Source organism: Staurois parvus, unplaced genomic scaffold, assembly GCF_062004578.1.
Source record: "Staurois parvus isolate SC_StPar_1 unplaced genomic scaffold, SC_StPar_1.0 ptg000708l, whole genome shotgun sequence".
NCBI lineage: Eukaryota > Metazoa > Chordata > Amphibia > Anura > Ranidae > Staurois > Staurois parvus.
In genome coordinates, this window is record NW_028318504.1 from 5,864,320 (window position 1) to 5,881,390 (window position 17,071).

The 17,071-nt window shown below is 41.5% G+C and overlaps 1 protein-coding gene across 2 annotated transcripts in view; it reads left to right on the forward strand.

The window, feature by feature from the left end:
- Positions 1–17,071, forward strand: part of LOC149445821 (catenin alpha-2) — an 845,912-nt gene that overhangs the window by 558,565 nt on the left and 270,276 nt on the right. For both annotated transcript variants that reach the window (XM_089653358.1, XM_089653359.1), the window contains exon 7: positions 3,162–3,275. In XM_089653358.1, coding sequence (XP_089509484.1) covers positions 3,162–3,275 — 114 coding nt within the window. The remainder of the gene's footprint in view (positions 1–3,161; positions 3,276–17,071) is intronic.

Here is a 17,071-nt window from a genome sequence, read left to right on the forward strand (position 1 = left end):
GAGTATAGGGGGATACACATCTTTAGCAAGGCCTAAGAGGGTAGTGCTACAGGAGGCAGGTGTGTTTACAAGAAAAGATCAATAGGCCAATATGCTGAGCTGGAAAAAAAAACAGGGCACATCGTTCTAAAAAAAATGAGAGCTATAGCCCTAATTTGTGGGTGGGTATAAACTGACCAGTGGCACCACAGTTTGATGGCAGCACCAACATGTCTAAAGACAAAGGCACAAGGCACAGACAGCTGCCTTCCTAAAATAAAGCTAGACCTTCAGACTTTGATGGGTAAAAATCAGACAGCCGCACCACAATTTGGCAGCTGTGCCACAAGGCCAAAATTCAGATACAGAAGTCCCATGGAGATGTCCTGTTAAAAATGTAGAACTTCAGCCCTTCATCCATACTTTCCCAAAGCACAGCATACCTGCCATCAGGCTTGCCTGCCATTTTAGTTATATCTGTAGGTGGATTCCTAAATATTATTTGTTACAATAGGAATAGGGTGGTGTGAGGAATGATGAGGAACTGATGGTCCCCCAACAAGTAACTCTTGGCTTTAATCAATCCAAGCTAAAAGTAAAAAAAAAATACCTTATCACCAAAGAATAAAAACCAAAAACCAAAATTACACAAATTCTAAACTATTGCCTCTCAAAAAAAAAGCCCAATTAAAAAATATGCAGAGAGAGGGTTGGTGTTATTCAGTTCACACACTATATTTTCTTCCATGAGGCTGCTGATTGCATTCAAGGGTTGTACAGGGCATTATGTGTTCATGCTGAAATTGGAAAATCATGAATCTAATCAAAATTTTTAAAAACATGTATTACATTAGAATTCTAGAAATGTGGGTCCAATTTGTAAATTTGACTGTAAATTCAAATTCTATCATTAGGCCTAAGGCAACACTGGTGATTGTAGTATCTTAGTCATGCTACTAAATTCTCATGAGATCATTCTTTTTGTCTGTATCTTATTATTTGTAATGTGAGTTGTTACAGAGGAGATTATCAGCAAAGCAGCTGAACAATTTGTCGCAAAATGTTGCAATTTAATCCTGTAGTGGAGATTATTAGCGGTTAATCTTTTGTTTTCTCCACCATAGACTTCAATATGAACAGGAGATTAACTGCCGAACCATTACCACTTTAGGAGATTAGTATACCCCTTGAGAATAATCCCCTGAGACTAATCACCTAATAATTGCCGAACAGTCACTTCATGGGTGCAAATCATTTTGAATGGCACCCCAACATGCTACAGTAACACAAAAAGGTGTAAACAGGCCTTTATGCCAGATCCATTCCTATTTATCTGTGTTTTCTTACAGAGGACACATCTATCTTGATAGTAGCACTAGCAATTCCCAATGGTATTGGGAATGGTAATGGTAATCGACTATGACAGTCTATATGTGCACAGCTGGGGACCATGCACCAAAAAATGCAGAATAGGCCATAGAAGATTGAGGTAGTCCATATTTCAGGGCCAAAGACCATGCAACTTCAGCATAAAAGAGGTAGCTTTAGTCACAGGGTCCCAATGCATACAGAATCCATAAGCCAGGCCCTAAAAGAAAAGTCCAGCATTCAGCCCAAAAGTGCCCCAAGGCAAGCAGACCCTGGAGCTCACAGATCTATTCCCTCACAGAGAAAAGACCCTTCTCCCTGGACTGCAGTCTAATTAACAGGAACCCATTCACCATCTGGGCACACCTCCTCAGGGATTGGATAGGCAGTATAAAATATTCAGGCCAAAGAATTTGAATCCTTCCACTAATTTCCAGAAGTTTTCCTAGAGTCAAGGAGAGGTGCTCACACTCCCAGTCTGTGGGGTGTGAGGCAGACCAAACTAAAAAATTCTGGCTCCTGTGGCTACAGCAGAAGCCCCATTCTAAATGTACCTAACATCCTATGTGAAAGGGCGCTACTGGTGCATTGACATGCACTGACCTTCCCATCAAAAGCCCCTATAATGTGTGTCAATAAATCAAAAACAGACATTTTTTTTTTAGGCCAACACATGTCTATGCTTTGTACAATTATAAACCAGCACCAATAAAAAAAACACAATAACATTTAGTTGACGTGCATTAGAATGCATAGTAGTGAATTGACCCCCTTAGGGTTCTTTGTGCACATTACATTTTTAGTTTTACTTGGGGTTTTGCTATCTGTAAAAAATTAGGGTAATGAGGTACTGTTTTTCGCAGAAGATCAGAAAGATCATCAGGAACAATTTTTACAGATCATTGCAGCAGAAATTCGACCCACCTATGATCGATCATGCATGATAGAGGTCAGTCTAAGGATCAACTTTTGTCAAGCGGGAATGTTGGAAAATTTTCATTCAATCAACGGCTGCAGCCAATCAGCTGCAGTACTGATCAATGTATTCTAACAGCAGATGTGCCCCCGCTGTCTGAAAACAATAGCACAGTGGGGATGATTCCTCCATCCACCTTGCTTGTGTGGATGGGGGAATCCGCTTGTTTTTCTCAAACAGCCTTGTGGCCAGGGGAAGGGGAAGATAGACCAAAGCTCTTTTTTTCTCCCGTGGGTCACGGGAGTGCACCTTGCACTGCACTCCTGTGACCCATATTCAGCTGACAGTGGGCTAAAGTCTGCTGTTAGCTAACGTCACTCTGCCTCTCCAGACTCTGGAGGGATCCTGAGTAATGTTGAGATCTACTCTATATCCTGAGCGACAGCGGTATCAGGCTTTCAGCTAGACGCTCCCAACCTCTCCACAGCCTGGCACTCCAGTGAGTGCTGGAGAGGCAGAGCAGAAAGCTGGTGACTGAGAATCGCCACTATCTGCTCACTGCACAACAAGAACTGAGTGATCAAGTGGTCTTTGATTGCTCAGTTCTCTCTCTTAGAGGCAAAGAGGGACAGATGTAGCATTGGGCCGAGACTGCATCTATATAGGTGAATATGACTGTTTGGAGTTTTTTTAGTACTTCTGTTTTAAGAACCATCGAAAAAACACCTTCATTTCATCTTCCCTATGTTGACGACAGTTTCCCCATATTTTTGCAAATATCTTAGGGAAATTAAGACTCAATAGTACTTAAAGTCCATTAGAGGTGCCTTTTGTATAAATGAGCATTTGGCACTGTACCTGTTTGTTTGCTAATGCTCTCTATGTTTTCCTCTCTTAGACTCCGGAAGAGCTGGAGGATGACTCTGACTTTGAACAAGAAGATTATGATGTCCGAAGCCGAACAAGTGTCCAGACAGAAGATGACCAACTCATAGCAGGACAGAGTGCACGGGTAAGTGCCCATGAAGGCTGCCAGATGTAATCAGCTGTCTGCATTTTCTCTGTGTACATCAACATATTCAAATTCCTGGGCTATTAAACTACTTTAGGTCTGTGTATAACTTTGCCGAGAATAAAAAATGCCTTTCTTTTTATTACCCATATGGAAGAAAAATATATTTGAAATATATTTTTCAAATATTCTTCCCAAATATTTTGACATACCGTATATTTGAAATACTACAATACTACAAAAAAAATGTGAATGTACAATATATATATGTAAAGCGCTGTGTAAATTGACGGCGCTATATAAGTACCTGAAATAAATAAAGAAATAAATGTTATATATATATATATATATATATATATATATATACTGCATGTTGAAGTGCATTTTTATTATAAAATATATGAAACATATTTTTAAAAATACATTTCAAATATACCGCATGTCTTTAAAAATACAAATCGACATTTTTGGAATGCATTTACAAATATATGTTAAAATAACTTTTTAATATGTTAAAAAAATCTGAAGAATGTATTTTAAAAAATGAAGTATAAAACAGGGGGTTATTTACTAAAACTGGAGAGTGCAGCAGCTGGTGCAACTCTGCATATAAACTAATCAGGTCTTTTTTTTTTTTTCCAATAAAGATTTATTGAGCAGTGAAAAACAGAAACATAGACAAAGACATGGGTTGTATCAAAACAGCAATTTGCTATGAGCTTCTAGTCTTATAATGGGAGTATGTCAGACAAAAGACATAGCATGTAATTCAAACACATAAGAATAAGGGGGCGGAGCCCATACAAAAACTTATAGAACTAAGAGGAGGATGTGAGTCTAGAAGGACGAGAAATTAGTTAAGTGAATATGGTTATGAGAACATATTGTCAATATCGCACGTAGATTCATGATAGACCGAAACATGGAATTATTGACTTATAGGTAATTTTTGGACCGATGGGTGTGGAGAAGTTATATTGAGGTACGTTAGTTGTTATAAATAAAAGAATGCAGTGCAATAATATGAACTCGTCGTGACGTAACGCGTAGGGTACGCTGAAAGGCACAGTTTGACCTGACGTTTCAGGTCAATCCATAAGGTGAGTGCAAAAGTGTGTCGGAGGTGGATAAATCACTGGGGGGGTCACACAGAAGCACTGGATGAATATACGCAGTGGAGTGATTGCACATATGCACTTGGAGCACAGAGGTCTTAAAGGGACGGTTCACCAGGATTGTGTTATCATAGTATTGGGACACTTGTTGATGATATTAGAAGCACAGCAGACATGTTGCACTAGCACATGTGTAGTACGGGGAGCAATAAATGAATGGTGCATCATTGAGATTTTTGTATTTTGAGACGTTTTATATATGTAGCACAGTTTATGCACAGATATGGGTATTTCATTTTATAATACTGTCACACAGCAAGATTTATGTTCCAATATTCACATTTGCATGTTTATATAATTTAGCAATATTTGTGAGTTCATATTATTGCGCTGCATTCTTTTGTTTATTATTTATATGTTATATTATTTATATGTTATATTATTATTATTATTATATGTTATATTATTATTATTTATATGTTAGCTGCAATATTTTGAAGATAGGTTGTCCATTTCGCTGTAGGTATTTCACATACTACGTTAGTTGTTATTGTGATTCTAAGTCAGAAATGAAAATGTTGATATTGACATGCTGGAGGCACCAGCCCAGCGAGAAAGAGGGGAAAAAAAGAAGAGGGCAGTCTATGGGTAGGAGACAGAGACAGGGTGGGGTAGTGGTAGAATGTGTGGCGAATGAGAAAAAGGGAGAATATGGGGAGAGAGAGAAGAAAAGAAAAAGAAAAAAAAAGGGGGGGAGGGATAGGGGGAAGGGAAGTTGGGTATCAAGTGAAGTAACTTAAGATATTGAGGAAGGATGATAGAGGGGGGTAGCATTTGTCTCTCGTCCTCTCCACTGGACGCTAAAGGGTCGTGCCCCTCCCCCTCCCCCCACACCATAGAAGGCCATGAGGTGAAGGGGAAGGAGCACAACCGGGTAAGTTCCCAACGACCAAGCCCATCCTCAGAGATGAGTAGCCTGGAAAAAGCTGGGTATATAGGGGGGATCTCATAGGTAGCTTCCAGGTCTTATTGTCAAAGATTAATTGAGCAAGCTGATTGGCTACCATGCACAGCTGCACCAGATTCTGAGTGCACCTGTTTTAGTAAATCTACCCCACAGTTTTGGACAGCAAACTATCTATTTATTATTGTTACTTAATTTACCCATGAGCCATCACATGTCCTATCATCAATAAATTAAATTAAAAAAAGTTAATTGCAGGTGCAAAGAGCTGATCTGTAAACTTAAATCTAAAGGCCTCATTCACACAGGCGTACTTATGAATACATCTGTGTAAAGGACATATTTGCCCACATGGGATGCACAAGTGTTCCATGCATTCCCTTACAAACAGTCCCATTCTTGTCTATAGGGATGTAGTGGCTGCTCAGACACAACCGCAGTTCCCAATTTGCCAATCGTGCAGGTGTGTGTCCCCAAACGCACACTATCGTCAACTTATAGAGGGAGAGGCAGCCCAAGCAGCTAATCAGCTCTGCTGCAGTGCTCATGCACTAGGGCAGTGATGGTGAACCTTTTTGAGCCTGAGTACCCAAAACTGCAACACAAAACCAACTTTTTTATTTCAAAGTGCCAACACCTTATCACGTGATCAGCTGTATCCGTAGGACACAGCGATCACCAGCAGCGCAGGGTGTGTGCCACTGGGTTCGCGTTCTGGGACGCCCTCCCAGAACTAGACAACCACGCTGTAGCCATCTTTTGGCTATAGCATGGTTGGCAAGCAGTTAATCTCACCTCTGGCAGTGTCGGTGTCACTTCCAACCCAGCAGCTCATTTCCATCCACGCTGAACACGTTGCCCCTGGCCCCGGAGCAGTGTGGGAGCCTCTTCCTCTCTTCCACGCCCATCCCCGGGTACATCACCCCTGGTGCCAGATCCGCATAGGAGCCGTTTCCTCTCGTCCACACCCACCCTGGCCCCAGAGACATGTGGGAGATGTAGTTTGATGGGGGTCCAGTGTGGACGAGATCTGGATGGCCGGTCAGTGTGCGAGGTCCGTGTGCGACATCTTCCTCTTCTTCCTGGCGTGCCCACTGAGATGGCTCTGCGTGCCAGCTCTGGCACGCGTGCCATAGGTTCGCCATCACTGCACTAGGGACAGGCTGATAGGGGGAGCAAGCAGAGTGAAAGAAAGATGAGCTCATTGGTCTGCTGCTTCTTTTTCACTGGCCACTCCTTGGCTGGAGGACAAGACCTTTAAGTGTTACTTAAAGCATTAGTAGTAAACTCTTGAAAAAAAAAAATTCCCCCGTAAGGCAAATTCATAATGTGCTAGTATGCACCGTATGCCAGCACATTATGAGAGACTAAGCCCAGTTTTCCTTCTGGGTTTGCGAGCTCCGGCCAGCTGACTGGCCAAGCCATGATCATTTCACTCCTGGTATGGCGTTCCTTCAGATTGCATGCTTCGGTGATGTCATGTTCTGCTGCTCGGTAGAATACCTCCTAAATGGTGCATGTATAGGAGATATTCATTATAGCTTTACTATATGCTTGCCTGTAGGTAAAAATAGAAAATGGGAGTTTACTACCACTGTAGCCTCCCTGGTGCTATTCCCGAGTGTAGCTCGGGGTAAAGTTTCAGCACCACAAGCGGTAACCCCGAGCTACACTCGGGCTTACCATGCGGCGCTACTCCGCGATCCCTCGATCACTTACCTTGTCCTGCGCTCCCGCGATGTCCCTCCTGCAGTGTCCCCTGTAATGTCCTCTGGCCGATGCCGGCACCTGTCATCTGGGTTCCGCCCCCCCTGCAAGCGTCGGGACGTACGGGGGACGGAACGATGGGAAATTTGAAAATGACAAAAAGTGACATTCACTAAAATCACATAGTAAATCATTACTGTAAAAGCATTTCACATACATTTTGTCCCGAGTGCTTTGTCCTGTCCCCTGCCTGCATTTTTACTGTTCTTTCTGCCTGGAAACTGAGAAACGTCCATGGCGTCCAAAAAGCGTCCCTTTAGGTCAAAAGTGGTTTTAGACCAGCTAGAGAACAGCGATAGTAAATCAGAACTACTTGCAGAATTGAGTGATAATGATTTGTGGAGAAATTCGTCATCAGACACTGAAAACAATTTTGCGACTTTGCTCAGTGATGTGCGAACTTGGTGCAATATTTCAAATTTCAGTGTTTTTGGTTTGATTATATTATTGAATTACATTTATTATTATTATATTATTATTTTTTATGATTATTTAATAAATTATAATGTATGATTTCGTGTTTCAAGTTTTATCATACCCGGGATGTTTACTAGACTCTTGTTGGGACAGATTTCAGTGAGTTATTCCTAAAAATTACAGGCCTACAATAAAAAATATACATATTTCCATGCAAAAAAATTTACCACTTTAAGCACAGAAATATGGAGATAATCAGACCGCTAGGGAGGTTTTTTTTTTTTCCTTATAAATATTTATTTATAAGGAATATTTATAAGACCACTAGGGAGGTTAACTGCAGCAGAGAAAAATCAAGTTTCCTCTGCTTTTAGGTAGAGCATTATAAATCTCAGGATTGGATGGACAGAGACACAAATGCTTTAGCATGAAAAACAACTCATCAGGGGCGGACTGACAACTCATGGGGCCCCTGGGCAATAGGGGATCATGGGGCCCCTGTGTCCTTGCCCAAACTCAAAAAAGCCTATGAAAAAGGTACCAGGGGCATCTCATGGGGCCCCCTACTGACCCCAGGCCCTCGGGAAGTGCCCGAGTTTCCAAATGGTCAGTCTGCCCCTGCAACTCATATATACAGTATGATGTTTTTCGGTGTATTTAGCTGTTTGCCTGGAGTTGAGCTTTGAAGTGGAACCAAACCTTTTAATATTCACCACTCTTACAGTGATATGCTCAAGCTACCATGCCAGCATCTACAACTTGCCCCTAGCTTCATCCGGTTTTGGGGTCTTCACCCATCTTGATTGACTCAGCTGGGATAATGTAAATCCCACACATGAGTACAAGAGTTAATTCATTCTGGCAACAAGCTTGCCGAGAATGCCACAAATGTACACCAGTCATGCTAAGCTCAGTGTATATTCTAGCATCTTAGCAGGAAAGTTCTTACATGGGCCATACTGGAATACTAGAGATAAATCCATTTTCAAAACTGACCATAGCTGACTGCTGAGTTCACTAGGACATAGACAGTAACATTTTAATCTGCAAACCCCCACTAAAAAATACTAAAAAGAATTGGTGTGAATATATAATTACTCTTTTGGAAAATATGATACTTGTATAAAAATAGCTACAATAAATTGCCAGTCTGGCCAAGTTGTTGTGGAAACCAGTACCATCAAACTAAGTACAACATTTTTGTTTAAGTATTAGAGAGCCAAGCGCTGTTTGCAGCTACACTAAACAAGACCCCAATGACATTTTAGGAAAACAAGGTGACCCTTGTATGTTTGGGGCCGTGCACCTGCACCCACATGGATGTCACATTGGGAGCAGCAGCTGTGTCCATGCTGCTGCTGCATCAAAATTGGCAGGTTTGGGACTGCCGGCATTGGGGTGCATGCAACACCTGTGCATCCCCGTCACAGTAAACAAGGCCCTGCATGGGGCACAGATTAAACCACCCCTTGTGAACAAGATATTAGATCTACACAACATAACCACTAATCATTTTGTAGTCCAGGATAAGAACTTGGAGGGCCTTTGCGATAATTCAAAAAGTGTTCAGAGGACACAGGAGAGCTCTGAATTTCTAAAGAGGAAGTCTAACAAGAAAAAAAAAATCTTGTGTTCATTCTGTCCTCCAGGGGACAGCATGCTTGCAGAATTTTAACCTGTTTTGATAGGTGCTGAGGATGCTGAGCTAGTGTTGTCAACAGCATGTTCCACACCCAACCCTTCACTGCTATTCACAACAAGATAAGTCTTTATTAAGATCTAAGTAAGGAGTGGGTGAAATCATTGACATCAAGGCAAGTTACTGACTAGTCTCTCTGCCCAGGATAGCAGGTGCACTGGTCTGGGCTCAGCCATCTGTTGCAGTTGAAATACCAGCCAGTAAGTGGGTGGCAGGTGATGTTGTATAATTAGGAGGCAGAAAATGTTGTGTAATCAATTACAGAAGATGCAGTGTAGTATATGTTCATTGTGGGCTTGTGCTGTGTAGGCTCAGGGGATGCAAATGAATGCGAATGAAGAGCGACTGGTGGCTACAGTGTTGTGCAGTGATTCTTCTACGGGCAAGCCCATAAATTGGGCTGCAGCCTGGGGTGAAGCTGCAGCCAGCACAAGCGGGGGAGGGAGGGTAGGCACCCAAGGACAGAAGCATCAACCAATGAAGAGCGAGTGGTGGCTACAGTGTTGTGTAGTGATTCCTCTACAGGAAAGCCCATAAATTGGGCTACAGCCTGGGGTGAAGCTGCAGCCAGCACAAACGGGGGAGGGAGAGTAGGCACCCAAGGACAGAAGCATCAGCCAATGAAGAGCGAGTGGTGGCTGCAGTGTTGTGTAGTGATTCCTCTACAGGAAAGCCCATAAATTGGGCTGCAGCCTGGGGTGAAGCTGCAGCCAGCACAAACGGGGGAGGGAGGGTAGGCACCCAAGGACAGAAGTATCAGCCAATGAAGAGCGAGTGGTGGCTGCAGTGTTGTGTAGTGATTCCTCTACAGGAAAGCCCATAAATTGGGCTGCAGCCTGGGGTGAAGCTGCTGCCAGCACAAACGGGGGGAGGGAGGGTAGGCACCCAAGGACAGAAGCATCAGCCAATGAAGAGCGAGTGGTGGCTACAGTGTTGTGTAGTGATTCCTCTACAGGAAAGCCCATAAATTGGGCTGCAGCCTGGGGTGAAGTTGCTGCCAGCACAAACAGGGGGAGGGGAGGGAGGGTAAGCACCCAAAGACAGAAGCATCAGTGTTTGCACAAGTACAGACACTTACAGCCGTTCACTTATATGGGAACCTGTACACATTACCTCTGGCTCTCTGGGCATGGGAAAGTGCTTGAACACTTTTGAGCCTCCAAACATCCATGTGCATGAGTCCTTGGGCATGCAATGTTAATTTCAGTGCTGGCCAGGATGACCAGAAGCACTGAGGATAATACATTTACACTGCTACAACATCTAAAAAAAATTCCAGCCTGAAAAGGGGGATATGTGACTAGCAACAAAGATTCTAAAGTCTACTCTTGAATGCCTGATGTCAGTTCTTCTTGATTGAGAATGTCACAGGGTCAGTGCCAAGAGCAATATTTGCAATCCTAAATAGTACAGTGATGGACATGCTTAATATTCACAAGCTCACAGGTTTCCTATTTTAAATTGTCTCAGCGACTCCCGTAACAGAGCCCCTTTCCACCCCCAGGCCCCCCGTAGCAGCTGTGTGGGCTGCTATGGCTATTGTTACTCCACTGCTTCTAGGCATGCATGCTCTTTGCCCATCCCTGCAGGAGAGTGGGGATTCTAAGGATAGAGCTGCAGGAAGATGCTTTTTTTATTCATAAAACCTTTCTACTGTTTGAGAATGTCTGAAAATGAATTTATCCTCCACCAGACATGAAATCTAAATTGACGTTCCCAATAGACCTCTCAGAGAAGAGAGAAGTTAAAGGTGAAAGGTTATAATTGTGAACTTTATGTGGATATAATAAATGAACTAAGGTGTGTTTGATGTGCACTTATTCTTTAAACATCTTCAGTCAGGCATTACCATTGATCTCACCCTACAATCAGAGATCAAACATCCAAACCGCTGTACATCTACTTTCATTGTGACAGTTGCACATTCTATAGATTTAAAATAGTATATAATGGGTAAAATATTTATCTAAAAGGATCAGTTTACCTTTGGGACCCTGGAACATGCTCCCAATGCTGCAGCTGCTGCCCAATCCCCAAATCCTCCCCGTGACAGCAATACAGGAGGAAATTCCCCGTACAAGCTGACATTTTTTTAAAACAGTGCAGCCGTGTGTGGCTCTGCCCACATGGCCAAGTCATTCTTTCAAAGAGTTCTGTGAATGACTGAACTACAAGTACCAGCATCATTTGCAGCTGTGGACTTGTGGTTCTTGACTCTTCCAGTCATTGTATCAACTTGCCTGTATGGGATGTACGGGCAAGCAGACATACTGACAGGTCTGCTGGAGACCTGCATAGCACCAGCAGTCTGCTGGTGCAATGCTTTACAGGATTCTGCAACAAAAACCAATAAATGCAAAAACATTACCTGCAAAAAATATACATTTATTATTTTTTTGTCAAAAGGTGAACTAATCCTTTAAAGCAGGGGTGTCAAACTCCATTTCATTGCGGGCCGTATCAGCATTATGGTTGCCCTCAAAGGGCCGGTTGTATCTGTAAGACTAGAGCACCTCACCCCCTATACATCAGATGTTAATAATGCCCACCCTCCCTAACATCACCGTGCACCCCCTTTGGGGGCAGAGCTGGGAAGCAGAAAGTTCAGGGTCTGGAGGAGGACCAGAGTCAGTTACCAGAGTCTGCTGAAGACCAGGGGAGGCAGAGATGAGAGGGTGCTGCAGCTGTACTGAGAGGTGCAGGATCTGGTGGAGGAGTTCTGTCCTCCTCTCTGCTGCCGACTGCTGAGACAAGGTGGAGGCAGAGATGAGGGGGGTACCGAAGCTACAGGAGAGGTGCAAGAGCCACATAAAAAAAATGGCCTAGAGGGCCAATTCAGCCCTCAGGCCTTGTGTTTGACACCTATGCTTTAAAGGGAACATGGTCTCCATGTAAAAATATTAAAGCTGTCTCCAAGTATATAACACAAAATCTTAGTATTACCCCAACAATGCAGTTTTGATATAGAAATGACAAATTAGTTACATTGGTGCAGCTTGGACCAATGTAAGTAGGTATATGCCATACCTGTGGGATCCCTGTGGAAGCTGGAAACCACTGTAGTAGGTACCACTACTCTAGGGATCTCCACTAGCTTTAAAGTCTCATTCCAAGCAACTGCTGCTTACTGAACAGGAGGTTGCATGGGCATAATTTAGAGAACATTTGCATTTTTTCAGTTAATGCAATGTGTTCTCTGATTGTATGAGGTGGGAGGGATCCCACAGGTATGGCATATACATACAGTAGTTACATTGGTCGAAGCTGGACCAATGTAACTTCATAAAAATTGCCATACATAAACTTTAGCTTTAATTATCCATAAATGCCTCCTCGATGTCACTTTCTTCTAAAGTATTTCTTTCTTTTCTAGTTATATTTACTTACTTGAGCATGAATTTATGTAATTTCATGGTTGAATCTTGCTGACTAGCCACCCTGCTATTAAAAGAGAGTGCTCCCCCGGGCCAGGGAGACAGTCTCATTGGATAGGAAGACAGTTGAGCTCAAAGCAGAAGATAGCCCTACTACTTGATACTGTAGGTAGGAAAATAATTGGTATAGTGCGTGGGTATCAGAACAGCATTAGGCACAATGAAGTTAGCAAAAATCCATGGAAAAATATATAATAATGACCCGGAATTTTTTTTTCTCAGCAAAAGTAGAGTTACACTTGAAAACTGGGTCAATGAATTTCACAAAAACAGTGGACTGCTTCAAGTTTATGATCTATAGCCAAACATGTTTAGAACCTCTGCCTTATTGTTGTTTGCGTCACCGCTTAGGAGATTCACCCTCTCTATTTGTTTTGTTAGCTGGAATTGAAGGAGAAAATCCAAATTTTGAGTGGTCATCAGAACAGTAAAGAGGACATTTTCCTCATTTTGTAGAAATTTCGTCGTACTTTTTTAGTGTGTCAACATAATGTAATGGTAGTAACAGTAAAGTGGCGAGCAGGCGACCAGATATGATGATTGCACCACATCCCTTAAAATTGTAAATATTCAATAGAGAAGATGGGACTTTCAGGGTGCATGAACATGAATACCAAACATATTAAAAAGTTATATAATTTTTATTTCATATTTAAAAAAAAAAAACAAGAAAAGGGAAAAATACAAAAACATAAAAACAATTTCAGTACTAAGAGTGAAACTGAGATTCAAACTTGAATATATAATTGAAGTTACTCCCTACGTGTTTCGCCCTCACGGGCTTCTTCAGGGGAGATTTTTGAAGAGATTTCAGTCTGAAGGTATATCAAAGGAAAATTATACAATTACCAAACAACTTTAATATATCCAATACAAAGTATTTAATCAAATATATATATGGGACTCAATGGCTCGCCCTGGATGTGAAAGCTCAGAGAGCTAAGAAATTGTTTTTATGTTTCTATACTTTTCCTTTTTTTGTTTTTTTTTTTAAATATGAAATAAAAATTATATAACTTTTTAATATGTTTGGTATGCATGTTCATGCACCTGGAAAGTCCCATCTTCTCTATTGTAGGTGCACACATGTTTCTGATCATTTTATGTCCGTTCCTACATGTTGCATTTAGGGCAGCCCATTCATTTCAATAGGCTGTCCTAAATGCAAGAAACCTGTCAAAGTAGTCCCTGACACTTTTTGCTTTCAAAAACGCGCCATACCAAATCACATGGTGATGCAGCACCATGCAGTTTGGCACATGCAAAAACGTGTGTTAGAAGATGATTGGGGGTGCCATTGAAAATGGTGCAACTGCGCATCTGCTAAATGGCAGTGTGTTTCTATGTGTGTTGGGAAAGTGCGTGATTTTGCACATTTCTGACATGCAAAGGTGTAACCCTAGCCTAATTTCAAATCAAATTTCCTTAATGATGCAGAGATGGCAAAAAATTTCCTACTGTAGCCAACATTTAAAAAAAATAGAAATGTGATTGGCAGCGCTAAACATGTGATAAAATGATTAAAGCACATCAGAAAATGATTAAATACAAAATGCCAAATGAATGCCCATGAGATAAAATGGTGCAAACCAAAATTAATTACAAATGTGTTGAAATTATGTCCATCCACCACCATAAAGTGATCTTGCTTGTAGCAAAACAACTCCAATCAATAAATGCCGTCACCGTCTCCCAGTGAATTGAAAACTCACCAGAAATGATGGCTGCCACTACAACAGCATAAACGCCCATATATTAAAGCAGGAACACATATGTCTTGACGTGAGACTCTGTGAATACATTTCTGTCTGGCCGGGCTATGGTGAAATAAAGCTCGCCAGGAGCAAAATGTACTTCCAGTAGTGTAGTATTTATTAGATAACAAGTGAATACAAATGCAGAAAGACGAAGAGCATATAGCAAAAATGTCAGCTTCCATGAACAGCCACTGCCAACCCAAGATCGCACAGCGGCTTGATGTCAGCACTGCATGTAGATATATACTCACCGGCCACTTTCTTAGGTATACCTGTTCAACTGCTTGGTAACAAAAATTGCTAATCAGCCAATCACATTTCAGCAAATCAATGTCTTTAGGCATCTAGATGTGGTGAAGACAACTTGCTGAAGTTCAAACCGAGCATCAGAATGGGGAAGAAATGGGATTTAAGTAACTTTGACATGGCATGGTTTTGGACTTTTTCATTTACATAGCAAAAAAAATAAAAATCCCAGCGGTGAATAAATACCACCAAAATAAATTTTTATCTGTGTCAAAAAAATGGTAAAAAATTAATTTGGGTACAGTGTTGCATGACCGCGCAATTGTCATTCAAAGTGTGATAGCGTTGAAAGCTGAAAATTGCCCTGATCAGGAAGGGGGTAAAAGTGTCCGGTCTGGAAGTGGTTAATGAATCTATGCCATGAAGAGTTAAAGCACTTCTAAAAGGGGTCCAACCTGGCACTAGCAAAGTGTACCTAATAAAGTGGCCCATGAGTGTAGTTTAGGCAGTATAAAAAATCAATGTCAATGAACTTTGCATGTGTTGGGCATTGCCATGCTAATCATTTTGTATTGCAGCCCAACACACTAAGGAAATGTAGTCCTGATACACATGCATTGCGGAACCCAACAGCGAAAAGTAATGCACTACCAGGCATTGCGGTGCACTACGTCTGAAAATCTCTGGTTTTTTTCCATTAATGTGTGTTGTCAGCCAATTAAAAAAGAAGGAGCAACCTTAAAGCAACACGTGTTAATGAGGAACACAACAAGTGATGTGCATGCACCAAAGCAACACACAAAAATGGCAAAAGTGTGCATGAGCCCTAAAAACTATACGCTATCAATAATTATTCATTCAAAAAATATTTATTTCTAATTTTACAGAAATCATATAGCATGTATAAATTAAAAAGAAATAAGCGATGTAGCACTGCTATATAATAGCTACAAAAAAATGAAAAAGGGACATAATTGAATAAAACATCCATAATGAGTCAATAAATGTAAAATCAATCAATTAGTATTATGTAATAAAGATTCTTCCATAATTCATGTGTTTTCTTCTTGTGCTGATATCCCAACCACCATCAAGTGAAACAGTGCACATAACATATAATGCCACCTCAGTGCTCACAGAACTCTCACCTCGGAGCACATGGAAATTCACTTTATAATATCAACTAGACCAAAGGATTCTTCACTTTTTTAATCCACAACCATGTGATAGTAATCAGACATCTTTGAGCTTTCAATAGATTGTCAAACCAGAGCCAGGGATCGGTCCCTTTACGGGTGATGGAGGTCACATATTCCTATCCTGAAAAGGGAACAAAGGACACTCCCATGGTGACCATTTGGAAACTCGGGCACTGCCCGAGGGCCGGGGGTCAGTAGGGGGCCCCATGAGATGCCCCTGGTACCTTTTTCATAGGCTCTTTTGAGTTTGGGCAAGGACACAGGGGCCCCATGATCCCCTATTGCCTGGGGGCCCCATGAGTTGTCAGTCCGCCCCTGGTATGTACTAGTATATACATTTATTAACAACTTCCCACCCGGCCTATAGCAGAATGACGGCTGGGCGGGACACTCCTCGTTGTGACTGGGTTGTCCGTTCCTTGGGAGAACATTGGTGGAACTGGCGAGTGACTTCACGCTGTAGCTGGCTGTGGTCGCTGCTGGAAGAAGTGCCTGTCCGGTGCAGGGAGCAGGGACAGGACAAGAAACTTGAGGAGACCTGATGTTATCCATCTATCCTAAGCTGCACCATCTTTAAGAGGGATTCCGGGCAGACCTCCGTTGATAAAATACATTTTCCCTGCTCATCTGGTGAGTGTAGTTCAATGTTACTATGGTAACATTGTATTGCTTTGGTCACAGTGTGTTAAAAAAAAAGAAAAAATAATGTAATAAAAAATAGAAGAATTAAAAACAAAATACAAATTAAATTACTATTATTATTATTTTCACCAAAGAAATGTAGCAGAATACATTTTGACCTAAATTTATGAAAGAATGTTATTTATTTGCAAAATTTTATAATAGAAACGAAGAAAAGTGCATTTTTTTTCAAAAGTTTCAGGTGTTTTTTGTTTTATTTAGCAAAAAGTAAAAAAACTCTGTGGTGATTAAATACCACCAAAAGAAAGCTATTTATGTGTGAAAGAAATGATAACAATTTCATATGGGTACAGTGTTGCATGACCGCGCAATTGTCATTCAAAGTGCGACAGCGCTGAAAGCTGAAAATTGGCCTGGGCAGGAAGGGGGTATAAGTGCCTGGTACTGAAGTGGTTAAGAAGCAGTAATACACTCACATGTAGTAAAAGAATAAAATGCCATAAAATCATCAGATGCCGGCTTCACTTGTTGTCAGCTGAATTCACTATTCATGTCT